Source organism: Schistocerca cancellata, chromosome 8 (genome assembly GCF_023864275.1).
Source record: "Schistocerca cancellata isolate TAMUIC-IGC-003103 chromosome 8, iqSchCanc2.1, whole genome shotgun sequence".
In the NCBI taxonomy this organism is placed as follows: Eukaryota; Metazoa; Arthropoda; class Insecta; order Orthoptera; family Acrididae; genus Schistocerca; species Schistocerca cancellata.
Genome location: NC_064633.1, coordinates 362,155,237 through 362,172,648, shown reverse-complemented (window position 1 = coordinate 362,172,648; position 17,412 = coordinate 362,155,237). Strand labels below are relative to the sequence as shown.

The 17,412-nt window shown below is 41.9% G+C and overlaps 1 protein-coding gene across 2 annotated transcripts in view; it reads left to right on the top strand.

The window, feature by feature from the left end:
* The window catches only part of LOC126094904 (glutathione S-transferase D7-like), a 238,151-nt gene that overhangs the window by 56,487 nt on the left and 164,252 nt on the right, over positions 1–17,412 (top strand). For both annotated transcript variants that reach the window (XM_049909542.1, XM_049909540.1), the window contains exon 5: positions 15,539–15,706. In XM_049909542.1, the coding sequence (XP_049765499.1) occupies positions 15,539–15,706 (168 nt within the window). The remainder of the gene's footprint in view (positions 1–15,538; positions 15,707–17,412) is intronic.

Below are 17,412 nucleotides of genomic sequence, written 5' to 3'. Positions count from 1 at the left end.
AAATGATTGTAACAACTGTATCATGAGCATGAGCAACAGAATTAGCTGGCGGAGGTGGATAGATTGGTAGATGAATGGTGGAGAGAGGGAGGGAGAGAGACTGGAGCAGCTGAGCGTGGGACGTGGCTGGATGTTGCCAGGCCGTCTTCTGGCAGTCGGCCCGGCAGTCGAGCACAACATTAACAACATGCGCTCTTCCTGAGCATTTGTTCGCAAGACCAACGCGTTCAGCTGATGCATGGACCACTATACTGTGTTCAGTATGCGTTAGTTGATGGGCTGTCTAAGCGTGAATTGGCTGAAGTCGTTTGTTGATTACCTTGCAGTATTGTGGGAAGTAGCCGTTTTTGTCTGCTTTGTTACTGTTTTGCCGGCCGGGGTGGCCGAGCGGTTCTAGGCGCTACAGTCTGGAACAGCGCGCCCGCTACGGTCGCAGGTTCGAATCCTGCCTCGGGCATGGATGTGTGTGATGTCCTTAGGTTAGTTAGGTTTAAGCAGTTCTAAGTTCAAGGGGACTGATGACCTCAGAAGTTAAGTCCCATAGTGCTCAGAGCCATTTGAACCATTTGTTACTGTTTTGTAGTTCACTCCGTACTGCTTCTGTTTCTTGTCACAAGAACGTAGTTGTTGCAGTTAGGATCTTTATTAATAAGACTCTTTCAGTTTAGATTGCGAGCAACATTTAAGTGATCTTTACGTTCGTGCAAGCCGGACGTCCTCATAATCAAGATGCTAATACCTTGTACCGTTCTAGTCTTGATAATGGCTTCATTTCGGGGAGGAAGAGAAATCACAAGTTTATTATGGTGTTCCATATCCAAGTGAAACCTCTCCCTCGTGGTGAAAAACCTCCTTAAAAGTTTCTCAGTTTGGCCACGAGTCATTACAAAACGGTATAGGTGACGTATTGTATAATTGGTCATGCCATCACACTCAAGCCTGTCCAATTTAACCCTTTCCTGGATTCCTTTAATGCGTCGGCGCGTGGGATTTCTTCCAACCTGTTTTCTGTGAATCTCTCATAACGTGTTCCTCGAAGCAGTTCTTGTACCACACTGGATTTTTAGAAAATGAAAGTAAGTCCCGGGGTACCACTACGGTGCATTTTTTTAGGAAACACAGTAAAGAAAATTACAGTAGTCCAAAAGAAAAACGCCTTTTGCGTGCTGCACGTTAAGGTTCTTTTTTTTTTTGTTTTTTTTTGTTTTTTTTTTTTTTTCGAGGGCTATGTCTCTAAATGGAAACCACTGTGGAAATCCGATGAAGTTTTCCATAGATGTGTTGGGCAGTTTCGCTAGTACTCCCGTCGATCGCATCATGTCACTCTTTTCAGTTCCAAGTGCACAGTGAGTGCGTAAAGATGCCTACAACTACAGTGTCTCCCGCCAAGTACGAGGGCCCAGTGAGTATTTTCGCCTGAAGCTATGCTGCCCGCATACCATAACTATGATGCATTTCCTTCTTCAAGACAATTTTCAGCCGCATTCTGCAGGGGCAATGAAGATGCACCTGCAGCGTTCCCAATGGGAAGTGTTTCATCGCCACAATACAACCCGTAATTGGTTCCCTCTGATTTTCATCTAAGCTATGAAGACAAAATTTTGACACAGTCAACGAGCTGCAGACCAGCGTAGGGAATTGGCGGACAGCACTGGGGGCTGAATTCTATGGTGAGGGTATTGGAAAGTTCGTACAACGCACCGACAAATGTCTAAATCAGAGTGGCGTTTATGAAGATAAGTAGCTCGAAGTTGTAGATAACTGTTACAGATAAATCATTTTTGATTTTCAGTGGTTTCCATTTTGTGACAGTTGGGTCATATAAAGACACTAAACGCTTAAGACCCCTTAAGATGGATATTTTGCTTTAACATGTATGTGAGTAACTTTTCAGTAATGATGTCCTAACCTGCACAAAATGTAGGCTTTTCTTTCCAACAGTAGTTTATTTGCTTCTTTTTCCAGAATATTTATCATCAGTAATTGTCAGTTTTTCAGGAAAAACCAAACAGAGCACAATTTGAATGTACATCTACTTTGATCATCTGCTCGATTGTACTTTTGAATTTCATTTTGAGGTTTTCAAAGTATATAAGTGATACACCAATTGTCAATTACTTAGTTTCATGTTCCATGTAACATTTTCATGATAAATCATAATGATATGGAATGAGTCATTATAATTATATTGACATCAATTTTTTTTTTGTAAGTATGGCTCCATGCTGATTATTTATTAGTTTTTACCTTCTTCAGTTAAAGATAGGCAGATGTCAATCAGTAATTCCTACCCATCACCACTTACATATTACAGTAACAGATAATCTTCCGCGTAATATATGTTATCAAATAGAAACGTTTTCAGTTTAGTTTTAAATTTTGCGTGGCTGTGTGTCAGGCATGTTATATCAATGCGTCAGTAATCAAAACTTTTGGTTGCAGCATTGTAAACCCCTGTTCGTGCTGCAGACTAACTTAATGTGGCGCAATTAATATCATTTTTTCTTTTAGTATTGTAATTATGTACATCATTGTTCCTCTTGAAGTGCAGTAGATTCTTTACAACAAACTTCACGAGTGAATAAATATACTATAAAACGGATAGATTGTTATTCACACGCCTAGCACAACACAGGCACGACGAGAAGTGTGTTCACATAAATCAGCCAAAGCCTTCTTCAGAAAGGAAGCACAGCACACATACACATTCACAAAAGCTGCCACTCTCTTTTTGAAGGGAAAGAAAATGTGAACAGCTATAATAATGTGAATAATAATAGGCGACAGGAATTTTGGGCATCAGATGCTGCCCCAACAATCAGCGCGATTACGTAGCCGTGTGTTGTGCGGGATCGAGACCATTGAGACAGTGTGGCTTGGATGTCGGAGCATTTGCGAGTTGCAAGGCAATAAAAAACACAGAAAAGAAAAGAACGGACACAAAATAAAGTAAGGCAAATCTGAAGTCAGATGGTAAAAATAAAACCACTACAGTAAAAGTAAACATTTCAACAATAATTCATGTATACAAAAGAAATTATTGCTTGAATTGCTCCAGTTATGAATGAAATGTGATTCCTTAAATCTTTAGATTACGATCTGATCGATTAGTACATCCGTAAACAATACAAGCTGGCATTTTTGATGAAACAACTACGTCTCTACACAATCAACACACCCAACACTGTCGAAATTGGGCATGGGCGCGCCTGAGTGACGTCACGGGGAAGTATTAGCGCAGTGAACCTTATGTTTTGGGCTGGTTAAGATGGCGGACATCGGCTTAAAGTTCCTGACATAATGACACCCCCCTTCTGATTTCACCGCCATTTTTCAGCCGCTCACGATTCTAGGTAACGAATGATGAGCAACATTAAAGTTTCTGAGAGGTAACACTTGATTCGTAACAATTTACGCAAACGTGACGTCATTTTGATGTCACACACAAAACGATTGGCTATCTACGTTTCTTAGCATTCCGCCTCTCTCAGGATCTCATGCGCACGTATCAGAGATTTATAAAAACACGTAATTCTTGGAAGGATTAGTTACAATTATTGCGATAATATAATGTCACGTAATGATTTATCAACGGTTAATGCCTTCATATAAGAGTGTTGCCATGTTGTTGTTGTTGTTGTTGTTGTGGTCTTCAGTCCTGAGACTTGTTTGATGCAGCTCTCCATGCTACTCTATCCTGTGCAAGCTTCTTCATCTCCCAGTACTTACTGCAACCTACATCCTTCTGAATCTGCATAGTGAATTCATCTCTTGGTCTCCCTCTACGATTTTTACCCTCACGCTGCCCTCCAATGATAAATTGATGATCCCTTGATGCCTCAGAACATGTCTACCAACAGGTCCCTTCTTCTTGTCAAGTTGTGCCACAAACTCCCCCCCAATTATATTCAATACCTCCTCATTAGTTAGGTGATCTACCTATCTAATCTTCAGCATTCTTCCGTAGCACCACATTTCGAAAGCTTCTATTCTCTTCTTGTCCAAACTATTTATTGTCCATGTTTCACTTCCATACATGGCTACACTCCATACAAATACTTTCAGAAATGACTTCCTAACACTTAAATCTATACTCGATGTTAACAAATTTCTCTTCTTCAGAAACGCTTTCCTTGCCATTGCCGGTCTACATTTTATATCCTCTCTACTTCGACCATCATCAGTTATTTTGCTCCTCAAATAGCAAAACTCATTTACTACTTTAAGTGTCTCATTTCCTAATCTAATTCCCTCAGCATCACCCGACTTAATTCGACTACATTCCATTATCCTCATTTTGCTTTTGTTGATGTTCATCTTATATCCTCCTTTCAAGACAATGCCCATTCCATTCAACTGCTCTTACAGGTCCTTTGCTGTCTCTGACAGAATTACAATGTCATCGGCGAACCTCAAAGTTTTATTTCTTCTCCATGGATTTTAATACCTACTCCGAATTTTTCTTTTGTTCCCTTCACTGCTTGCTCAGTATACAGTTTGAATAACAAGCCTGTCTCACTCCCTTCCGAACCACTGCTTCCCTTTCATTCCCCTCGTCTCTTATAACTGCCATCTTGTTTCGTACAAATTGTAAATAGCCTTTCGCTCCCTGTATTTTACCCCTGCCACCTTCAGAACTCGAAAGAGTGTATTCCAGTCAACATTGTCAAAAGCTTTCTCTAAGTCTACAAATGCTAGAAACGTAGGTTTGCCTTTCCTTAATCTTTCTTCTAAGATAAGTCGTAAGGTCAGTATTGCCTCACGTGTTCCTACATTTCTACGGAATCCAAACTGATCTTCCCCGAGGTCGGCTTCTACCAGTTTTTCCATTCGTCTATAAAGAATTCGCGTTAGTATTTTACAGCTGTGACTTATTAAACTGATATTTCGGTAATTTTCACATCTGTCAACACCTGCTTTCTTTGGGATTGGAATTATTATAGTCTTCTTGAAGTCTGAGGGTATTTCACCTGTCTCATACATCTTGCTCACCACATGGTAGAGTTTTGTCAGGACTGTCTCTCCCAAGGCCGTCAGTAGTTCTAATGGAATGTTGTCTGCTCCCGGGGCCTTGTTTCGACTCAGGTCTTTCAGTGCTCTGTCAAACTCTCCACACAGTATCGTATCTCCCATTTCATCTTCATCTACATCCTCTTCCATTTCCATAATATTGTCCTCAAGTACATTTGCCCTTGTATAGACCCTCTATACACTCCCACCTTTGTGCTTTCCCTTCATTGCTTAGAACTGGGTTTCCATCTGAGCTCTTGATATTCATACAAGTGGCTCTCTTTTCTCCAAAGCTCTCTTTATTTTTCCTGTAGGTAGTATCTATCTTACCCCTAGCAAGATAAGCCTCTACATCCTTAAACTTGTCCTCTAGCCATCCATGCTTAGCCATTTTGCACACCTGTCGATATCATTTTTGAGACGTTTGTATTCCTTTTTGCCTGCTTCATTTACTGCATTTTTATATTTTCTCCTTTCATCAATTAAATTCAATATTTCTTCTGTTATCCAAGGATTTCTATTAGCCCTCGTCTTTTTACCTACTTGATCGTCTGCTGCCTTCACTACTTCATCCCTCAGAGCTACCCATTCTTCATCTACTGTATTTCTTTCCCCCATTTCTGTCAATTGTTTCCTTATGCTCTCCCTGAAACTCTGTACAACCTTTGGATTAGTCAGTTGATCCAGGTCCCATCTCCTTAAATTCCCACCTTTTTGCAGTTTCTTCAGTTTTAATCTACAGTTCTTAACCAATAGATTGTGGTCAGAGTCCACATCTGCCCCTGGAAATGTCTTACAATTTAAAACCTGGTTCCTAAATCTCTGTCTTACCATTATATAATTTATCTGATACCTTCTAGTATCTCCAGGATTCTTCCATGTATACAGCCTTCTTTTATGATTCTTGAACCAAGTGTTAGTTATGATTAAGTTATGCTCTGTACAAAATTCTACCAGACCGCTTCCTTTTTCATTTCTTACCCCCAATCCATATTCATCTACTATGTTTCCTTCTCTCCCTTTTCCTACTCTTGAATTCCAGTCACCCATGACTATTAAATTTTCGTCTCCCTTCACTACCTGAATAATTGCTGTCATCGGAGTGAGTTAATATCGTCAATAATTTACAAATTAAGAATGAAACACACTTCTTTTATAATTTGCAATATGCTGCTTCAACGTAATGGAGCATTAACAATTTATCACAAACACATCACAACTATAATTAAATGTCACTTTATAACGTATCAACGAGACAAGCATTCAAGACAGAATATGATAACCACGACGGGAATTAAACATCGCATGGTTAAGTGTTAGGATGATTAATAATGTCGTGGTTGCTGGAATCGAAAGTTGTTGGTTCGCATCCCGTTGCATGCATTTTTTTTCGTGTTAGCGTTCTTAACATGCTCTGATTCTTTCTTTTGAATCTAATACATTTATGTTTTGCAATATTGGATACTATTTACACTCAGCCTCATCTGAGAACGGATGAAATAAATATTTAGCGATTAGGCAGGAACCTAAGAGGACAGATTAAATTGCTGCGACTGAATCGAGCAACTATGAAATTCATGTTCTTCCTTCCACAAATATTTGGCTGTATATTTCCGAATATGTGCCGCCTCTAGAGTGTGTGGATAGGCAGAAACCTAAGAAGAAAGTTTAAACTGCTGCGAGTGAAACGAGGAACATTAACATTCATAGTCTTCCTCCTCCTCATCATCATCATCATTTAAGACTGATTATGCCTTTCAGCGATCAGTCTAGAGCATAGTCCCCCTTATAAAGTTCCTCCATGATCCCCTATTCAGTGCTAACATTGGTGCCTCTTCTGATTTTAAGCCTATTACTTCAAAATCATTCTTAACCGAATCCATGTACCTTCTCCTTGGTCTACCCCGACTCCTCCTACACTCTACTGCTGAACCCATGAGTCTCTGCCGGCCTCGGTGGCCGTGCGGTTCTAGGCACTTCAGTCCGGAACCGCGTGACTGCTACGGTCGCAGGTTCGAATCCTGCCTCGGGCATGGATGTTTGTGATGTCCTTAGGTTAGTTAGGTTTAAGTAGTTCTAAGTTCTAGGGGACTGATGACCTCAGATGTTGAGTCCTATAATGCTCAGAGCCATTTGAACCATTTGAGCCATGAGTCTCTTGGGTAACCTTGCTTCTCCCATGCGTGTAACATGACCCCACCATCTAAGCCTGTTCGCCGTGACTGCTACATCTATAGAGTTCATTCCCAGTTTTTCTTTGATTTTCTCATTGTGGGTACCCTGCTTCCATTGTTCCCATCTACTAGCACCTGCAATCATCCTAGCTACTTTCATATCCGTAACCTCGACCTTATTGATAAGGTAACCTGAATCCACCCAGCTTTCGCTCCCATATAACAAAGCTGGTCGAAAGATTGAATGGTGCACAGATAACTTAGTCTTGGTACTGACTTCCTTCTTGCAGAAGAGGATAGATCGTTGCTGAGCGCTCACTACATTAGCTTTGCTACACCTCGCTTCCAATTCTTTCACTATCTTGCCATCCTGTGAGCATATGTATCGTAAGTGCTTGAAACCGTCCACCTGTTCTAACTTTGTTCCTCCTATGTGGCACTCAATCCGTTTATATCTCTTTCCCACTGGCATTACTTTCGTTTTGGAGATGCTAATCTTCATACCACAGTCCTTACATTTCTGATCTAGCTCTGAAATATTACTTTGCAAACTTTCAATCGAATCTGCCATCACATATGCGAGACTAATGGCTCTGAGCACTATGGGACTTAACATCTATGGTCATCAGTCCCCTAGAACTTAGAACTACTTACACCTAACTAACCTAAGGACAGCACACAACACCCAGCCATCACGAGGCAGAGAAAATCCCTGACCCCGCCGGGAATCGAACCCGGGAACCCGTGCGTGGGAAGCGAGAACGCTACCGCACGACCACGAGATGCGGGCTATGGGAGACTGCTTATTTTGTGTTCACATATCTTAATCTCACCCAGCCAATCTATTGTTTTCAACATATGATCCATAAATAATATGAACAACAGTGGAGACAAGTTACAGCCTTGTCTTATCCCTGAAACTACTCTGAACCATGAACTCAATTTACCGTCAACTCTAACTGCTGCCTAACTATCTATGTAAAGACCTTTAATTGCTTGCAAAAGTTTGCCTCCTATTCCAGAATCTCGTAGAACAGACAATAACTTCCTCCTAGGAACCCGGTCATATGCCTTTTCTAGATCTATAAAGCATAGATACAATTCCCTGTTCCACTCGTAACACTTCTCCATTATTTGCCTAAGCTAAAGATCTGGTCCTGACAACCTCTAAGAGGCCTAAACCCACACTGATTTTCGTCCAATTTGTCCTCAACTAATACTCGCAATTTCCTTTCAACAATACTTGAGAAGATTTTACCCACAACGCTGATTAAAGAGATACCTCTGTAGTTGTTACAATCTTTTCTGTTTCCATGTTTAAAGATTGGTGTGATTACTGCTTTCGTCCAGTCTAATGGAACCTGTCCCGACTCCCACGCCATTTCAATTATCCTGTGTAGCCATTTAAGACCTGACATTCCACTGGATTTGATGAGTTCCGACTTAATTTCATCCAACCCAGCCGCTTTATTGCACTGCAATCTACTGACCATTTTCTCCACTTCCTCAAATGTGACCCTTTTCCATCATCATTCCTGTCCCATTGTACATCGAAATCTGAAACATTACTGATCGTATTTTCACCTACATTGAGCAACTCTTCAAAATATTCTCTCCATCTGCCAAAGGCATCAACAGGATTCACCAGCAGTTTTCCTGACCTGTCCAAAATACTTGTCATTTCCTTCTTATCTCCCTTTCGAAGACTGCTAATTACACTCCAATATGGTTTTCCAGCAGCTTGACCCAAAGACTCGAAAGTATTTCCAAGATTTCTTCTTGGATGCTGTAATTATCTGTTTGGCTTTGTTTCTTTCTTCTAACATAACTTTCTCTGTCTACCTGAGTTCTAGGATGTAGCCATTTTTGATATGCCTTCTTTTTCCTTTTACAGGCTGCCTTGACTGTGTCATTCCACCAAGCTGTTTGCTTCATCCTACCTTTACACACTACTATTCCAAGACATTATTTAGCCACTTCTAGTACTGTGTCCCTGTAACTTGTCCATTCCTTTTCCAATGACTGTACTTGACTGCATTCAACTAACTGGTACCTGTTATGTACTTGTGCCTGATTTCCTTATCCTGAAGTTTCTCCACTCTTATCCTCCTACATATGGACCTGACCTCCTGCACTTTCGGCCTCACAATACCAATTTCACTGCAGATTAAATAGTGATCAGTGTCATCAAAGAATCCCCTGAATACACGTGTGTCCTTCACAGCGTTCCTGAATTCCTGATCTGTTATTATATAGTCAATGACAGATCTGGTTCCCCTGCCTTCCCAAGTATACCGGTAATGTTCATATGTTTAAAAAAGGAGTTTGTGATTACTAAGCCCATACTGGCACAGAAATACAAGAGTTGTTTCCCGTTCCTGTTGGCCTCCATATCCTCTCCAAATTTACCCATAACCTTTTCATACCCTTCTGTTCGATTTCCAATCCTGGTATTAAAATCACCCATGAGCAGAACACTGCCCTTGTCCTTAACTCTAACAACTACATCACAGAGTGCGTCATAAAAACTATCCATCTTATCTTGATCTGTCCCTTCACAATGCGAATATACTGACACAATCCTAATTTTCTTGCTAGACACTGTCAAATCTATCCACATCAGTCGTTCGTTTACATACCTTATTGCAACTACGCTGGGTTCCATTTCTTTCCTGATGTAAAGCCCTACACCCCATTGTGCTATTCCTGCTTTGACTCCTGACAGGTAGACCTTGTGTTCTCCCACTTCCTCTTTTTTTCTCACCCCTTACCTGAATGTCACTAACAGCTAAAACGTCCAACCCCATCTTACTTGCAGCCTCTGCCAGCTCTACCTTCTTCCCAGAGTAGCCCCCATTGATATTAATAGCTCCCCATCTCGTTACCATTCGTTTGCCGAGTCGTATCTTAGGAGTCCCTGGTTTGTCAATTAGAGGTGAGACTCCGTCACCTCCAAAGGTCCGAGGCATTTTGCTCTGATTGTTGCCAGCATCATATTTAAAGTACCAGGGAAGCAGGTTGCTAGCCTTTCTTGCCCCGGGTCCCATTGAGTTTTACCCCTAACGGTTCAGGGACTAACCGGTGGATTAGGTAGTCTTTGCCGTCTGAGAACAAAGTCTTCCTTATCACAAATATTTCGCTGTTTATTTACGGATGTGTGGCGTTTTCCGAGGGTGTGATTAGGCAGGGAATAAAGAGTACAGCATTAAATGCTGCGGCTAAAACGAGCTGCAATAAAATTTGTACTTTTTCTTCTCACAAATATCTGTCTCTTTATTTACGAATATGTAGCGACTTGCGAGTGTGCGGTTAGGGAGGAACCTAAGAGGACAGCTTAAATTGCTGTGAATGAATGGAGGAGCAATAATATTCATATTCTTCTTTGTCACAATGTCGATAGCCGATCATGCGGTCGTCAATACTGCACGTGACGTCAAAATGAAGTAAAGTTTCTACATCTACATCTACATTTATACTCCGCAAGCCACCCAACGGTGTGTGGCGGAGGGCACTTTACGTGCCACTGTCATTATCTCCCTTTCCTGTTCCAGTCGCGTATGGTTCGCGGGAAGAACGACTGTCTGAAAGCCTCTGTGCGCGCTCTAATCTCTCTAATTTTACATTCGTGATCTCCTCGGGAGGTATAAGTAGGGGGAAGCAATATATTCGATAGCTCATCCAGAAACGCACCCTCTCGAAACCTGGCGAGCAAGCTACACCGCGATGCAGAGCGCCTCTCTTGCAGAGTCTGCCACTTGAGTTTGTTAAACATCTCCGTAACGCTATCACGGTTACCAAATAACCCTGTGACGAAACGCGCCGCTCTTCTTTGGATCTTCTCTATCTCCTCCGTCAACCCGATCTGGTACGGATCCCACACTGATGAGCAATACTAAAGTATAGGTCGAACGAGTGTTTTGTAAGCCACCTCCTTTGTTGATGGACTACATTTTCTAAGGACTCTCCCAATGAATCTCAACCTGGTACCCGCCTTACCAACAATTAATTTTATATGATCATTCCACTTCAAATCGTTCCGCACGCATACTCCCAGATATTTTACAGAAGTAACTGCTACCAGTGTTTGTTCCGCTATCATATAATCATACAATAAAGGATCCTTCTTTCTATGTATTCGCAATACATTACATTTGTCTATATTAAGGGTCAGTTGCCACTCCCTGCAACAAGTGCCTATCCGCTGCAGATCTTCCTGCATTTCGCTACAATTTCCTAATGCTGCAACTTCTCTGTATACTACAGCATCATCCGCGAAAAGCCGCATGGAACTTCCGACACTATCTACTAGGTCATTTATATATATTGTGAAAAGCAATGGTCCCATAACACTCCCCTGTGGCACGCCAGAGGTTACTTTAATGTCTGTAGACGTCTCTCCGTTGATAACAACATGCTGTGTTCTGTTTGCTAAAAACTCTTCAATCCAGCCACACAGCTGGTCTGATATTCCGTAGGCTCTTACTTTGTTTATCAGGCGACAGTGCGGAACTGTATCGAACGCCTTCCGGAAGTCAAGAAAAATAGCACCTACCTGGGAGCCCGTATCTAATATTTTCTGGGTCTCATGAACAAATAAAGCGAGTTGGGTTTCACACGATCGCTGTTTCCGGAATCCATGTTGATTCCTACATAGTAGATTCTGAGTTTCCAAAAACGACATGATACTCGAGCAAAAGACATGTTCTAAAATTCTACAACAGATCGACGTCAGAGATATAGGTCTATAGTTTTGCGCATCTGCTCGACGACCCTTTTTGAAGACTGGGACTACCTGTGCTCTTTTCCAATCATTTGGAACCTTCTGTTCCTCTAGAGACTTGCGGTACACGGCTGTTAGAAGGGGGGCAAGTTCTTTCGCGTACTCTGTGTAGAATCGAATTGGTATCCCGTCAGGTCCAGTGGACTTTCCTCTGTTGAGTGATTCCAGTTGCTTTTCTATTCCTTGGACACTTATTTCGATGTCAGCCATTTTTTCGTTTGTGCGAGGATTTAGAGAAGGAACTGCAGTGCGGTCTTCCTCTGTGAAACAGCTTTGGAAAAAGGTGTTTAGTATTTCAGCTTTACGCTTGTCATCCTCTGTTTCAATGCCATCATCATCCCGGAGTGTCTGGACATGATGTTTCGAGCCACTTACTGATTTAACGTAAGACCAGAACTTCCTAGGATTTTCTGTCAAGTCGGTACCTAGTATTTTACTTTCGAATTCACTGAACGCTTCACGCATAGCCCTCCTTACGCTAACTTTGACATCGTTTAGCTTCTGTTTGTCTGAGAGGTTTTGGCTGCGTTTAAACTTGGAGTGAAGCTCTCTTTGCTTTCGCAGTAGTTTCCTAACTTTGTTGTTGTACCACGGTGGGTTTTTCCCGTCCCTCACAGTTTTACTCGGCACGTACCTGTCTAAAACGCATTTTACGATTGCCTTGAACTTTTTCCATAAACACTCAACATTGTCAGTGTCGGAACAGAAATTTTCGTTTTGATCTGTTAGGTAGTCTGAAATCTGCCTTCTATTACTCTTGCTAAACAGATAAACCTTCCTCCCTTTTTTTATATTCCTATTAACTTCCATATTCAGGGATGCTGCAACGGCCTTATGATCACTGATTCCCTGCTCTGCACTTACAGAGTCGAAAAGTTCGGGTCTGTTTGTTATCAGTAGGTCCAAGATGTTATCTCCACGAGTCGGTTCTCTTTTTAATTGCTCGAGGTAATTTTCGGATAGTGCACTCAGAATAATGTCACTCGATGCTCTGTCCCTACCACCCGTCCTAAACATCTGAGGGTCCCAGTCTATATCTGATAAATTGAAATCTCCACCTAAGACCATAACATGCTGAGAAAATTTATGTGAAATGTATTCCAAATTTTCTCTCAGTTGTTCTGCCACTAATGCTGCTGAGTCGGGGGGTCGGTAAAAGGAGCCAATTATTAACCTAGCTCGGTTGTTGAGTGTAACCTCCACCCATAATAATTCACAGGAACTATCCACTTCTACTTCACTACAGGATAAACTACTACTAACAGCGACGAATACTCCACCACCGGTTGCATGTAATCTATTCTTTCTAAACACCGTCTGTGCCTTTGTAAAAATTTCGGCAGAATTTATCTCTGGCTTCAGCCAGCTTTCTGTACCTATAACGATTTCAGCTTGGGTGCTTTCTATCAGCGCTTGAAGTTCCGGTACTTTACCAACGCAGCTTCGACAGTTTACAATTACAATACCGATTGCTGCTTGGTCCCCGCATGTCCTGACTTTGCCCCGCACCCGTTGAGGCTGTTGCTCTTTCTGCACTTGCCTGAGGCCATCTAACCTAAAAAACCGCCCAGCCCACGCCACACAACCCCTGCTACCCGTGTAGCCGCTTGTTGCGTGTAGTGGACTCCTGACCTATCCAGCGGAACCCGAAACCCCACCACCCTATGGCGCAAGTCGAGGGATCTGCAGCCCACATGGTCGCAGAACTGTCTCAGCCTCTGATTCAGACCCTCCACTCGGCTCTGTACCAAAGGTCCGCAGTCAGTCCTGTCGACGATGCTGCAGATGGTGAGCTCTGCTTTCATCCCGCTAGCGAGACTGGCAGTCTTCACCAAATCAGATAGCCGCCGGAAGCCAGAGAGGATTTCCTCCGATCCATAGCGACACACATCATTGGTGCCGACATGAGCGACCACCTGCAGATGGGTGCACCCTGTACCCTTCATGGCATCCGGAAGGACCCTTTCCACATCTGGAATGACTCCCCCCGGTATGCACACGGAGTGCACTTTGGTTTTCTTCCCCTCCCTTGCTGCCATATCCCTAAGGCGCCCCATTACGCGCCTGACGTTGGAGCTCCCAACTACCAGTAAGCCCACCCTCTGCGACTGCCCGGATCTTGCAGACTGAGGGGCAACCTCTGGAACAGGCCAAGCAGCCATGTCAGGCCGAAGATCAGTATCAGCCTGAGACAGAGCCTGAAACCGGTTCGTCAGACAAACTGGAGAGGAAGTTTGGGGGTATTGTTGTGTAAAGAGCATTACCCGACTCCGAACGGTATCAGGGATAATATAAAGCAGGAAGAGATGTATATGACTCACTCACAAAGAAACTGCTCCAGAAAATTCACAACCGTAGCCTCTAAGTATTGGAGAGAGCGACGTTCAGTGCAAGAGAAAACATATTGTATCACTCTACCCTTACAATAAATAACTGCCAAGGCGAAATTCCTCATCGTTTATGTCAAAAAACTTTGGTCCAATATATGTGTATGTTTTTGTGTAGCTTGGTGTTAGTTTCAACGCAAACTTTATATGTTTATGAATATTCTTTCTCCATAACTTGACGATAATTTAACCAGCTTAGGTGCTCTTGCATTTTAAACTATTTAAAATTTCTCTAAAAAAATTCCACACTTCCGAGATGATAGGCAGGCATGATAAGAAAGTATTTCAGTTATCTCGGTATAGAGTCTTTCGAATGACTTTGGCAGTTAACTCTGGGCATGGCAGCTTACAAATACAAACATTTCATACAAAACATTTTAGGTTTGTACAAACTAATAAAACGTTTGCAGAGATTTGCAACATTACGACATGCGTCAAAACAGGAGCATGAATTAAAATACATCTCACCTGCACGGTAGGCTGAGATAAAAAAATTATCATAAAATAATTATGTTCTTAAGGAAGTAAGTTTACGCAAGATGTAAACTAATGTGCCCATAAAAATTAACACAGTTTTTTTTCCAACTAAAGATATCTTCTAGTGCCAAAATTTTCCCCAGATTTTGGAGGAAAATTCTGAAACTGTAACTTTTGTGAACAGGAGTGCGTTGTACTACAACGTAGAAATTACGGCAACACGAAAAGAAGAAAGTAATACAGTATGAAATAAACCAGGTTAAATATATTGTTGGGAACCTTCGGCATATTAGAAATACACAGAAAAGTTACACGCGTAGAGGAATTGCAAAGGGCGTAAAAGCAGACTGTTATGCTGTAAGCATAAGGGGAGCGCTCAGTTTCAGTAACACGTTTACACATAAAACTGTTATATAACGAAGAAAACTTCAAGTGGAAAGACATAACTAGCTGTTTGATGCACGAAAGTTTTAAGACACGTTATTGCAAAATGATTTACCGAGCAAAAGTGGCACTAGACATCGTAGTTATCAAGTCTATAGTTCAGTTGTCAGAAATGCATTCACATTAACCTGTTTGTAGATTTTTGATGTTACGGCAAAGAAAAGACTGACTTCTCCCCTGTTTTGCCAGGCGCAGTATTCTGTATTTCTTAATGTGTCTAGCAGTTAACGAGATTAATTCAAATGTCATCATGTCGTGTTTTGCAGTTCCCTTTGATGTTCCTGGGAAAATCTGACGTGGAACCGGACAAGAAAGCTGCCATATACGATGCACTGGGTATTCTGGAGAAGTTCCTGGAGCCCACTGGATGGGTGGCTGGAGAGCACGCCACGGTGGCAGACATCGCCTGCGCCGTGACTACGGCCACTCTGCAGGTGAGTTGCTTCTGGTTTCCTAGTGCCTTGACCTATGGTGATAAAATCCCGGCCATGCACCCGGAAAGCCGACACATTAGCGAATGATTTGTACGGGGCGTCCTTTTGCAAGAGCGCAATTTTGTTTGTTTCAACCCAAATATGTTTCACCACTGTGGTAGCGTTATCAGTGAGCCTACGTTTATGTCTTTTGAAAGTATAATGATACAAAATATGAGGTTTGTGAGAGAAATAACTAGATATACAACACCGCGAGCGAGCTGGCGACACTGTATTGTTCTAGTTGTGTACACCCCTGTGTTCATCCCTCCAGTTGCTCAGGCCAAGTTTCAGCTCACGTGATTCTTGATAGCGCCGTCAGTGAAGTTGTTTTTTACGAAAATGGAGCGGGGGAATTTAGAGAAACGTTATTCTATCAAGTTTTGTGTTAAACTTGGGAATCCGCGAGTGTGACCTTTGAATAGTTGAAACTGGCCTATGGGGAACATTTCTTACCAAGAGCACAAGTTTTTCGCTGGCACAAATCAATTTGGAGGGCCGAGGACACACCATAGATCTCATGGAGACCTTCAACCTCAAAAAGCGACGAAAACGTAGAACGTGTGTTTGCTCTTGTGGGATCAGACCGACGTTTAAGAATAAGGATGATGGGTGACCTGTTAGACACTTTCACCGTACATCAAATTTTGATGTCAGTTCTGCACATACGAAAGAATTATGCGAAAACGGTACAGATAAACCTCACTGAGCAGATGGACAATGGAAGAAACGTGTACGTTGATCTTCTTGTGAGGATTGTCATTGACCATGAATGGTTCAGTCGTGTGATCACAGGTAATGAATCCTCGATTTTTGAATATGGTGCTGAGACAAAGTGGCTAGGTGAGGAATGGCATACTGAGGCATCTATTTTACTGAAAAAAGCTCGAATGAGCAAATCAAAGACCAAAACAATTATTTGCATGCTTTTTTGATATTAGGGGTATTGTGGATACAGAATTTGTTTCTACAGGGCAAACTGTCAACCAAATGATTTACAAAAATGTCTTCGATAGGCTCAGGAAAAGGGTGAATTGAGGACATTACAGGCAAGCGTATACTGCATCATAAGTGTCGCATTTTGACATCAAAAGGCACTGCTGTTGTTCCACTGCCCCCCTGTTCGCCTGATCTGAGTCCTTGTGACGATTTTCTTTTCCCGAAATTGAAAAATTTTAAAAGGACGTCATTTTGCAACTCTGTAGAGCAACCACAAGATATGACCAAGACGGGGAACAACTACTTTCCTGGTGTATAGTTGCCGAAGGGGACAGTATTGTTGATTGAAAAAAATTAAAACTTTGGTAGATAAAAAATCAGACTAATAATTTTTCTCATACACCTCGTATGTGACTCTAGAATTCGTAGGCGCTAAATTTATAGCTATTGTTACCGTTATACTCTAGTTTGCAGTAACTTACTTGTAGCATACACTGTTGTTTCTTTGCAACTCTCCAATTACTACGAGGTCGTGCTGAAAAGTAATGCCTCTGATTTTTTATGTAATATCTCATAATGTTTTTTAAATAACACAAACTTCGTTAACGTTCTATATCCTCATTCTTCATGTCTACGTATTTATTTCTCAATATAGTCATCCTGGAGGCAAAGACTTTTCTCCGAACAAGAGACTAGTTCGTTGATTCCGTCACAGTAGAATGTTTGAC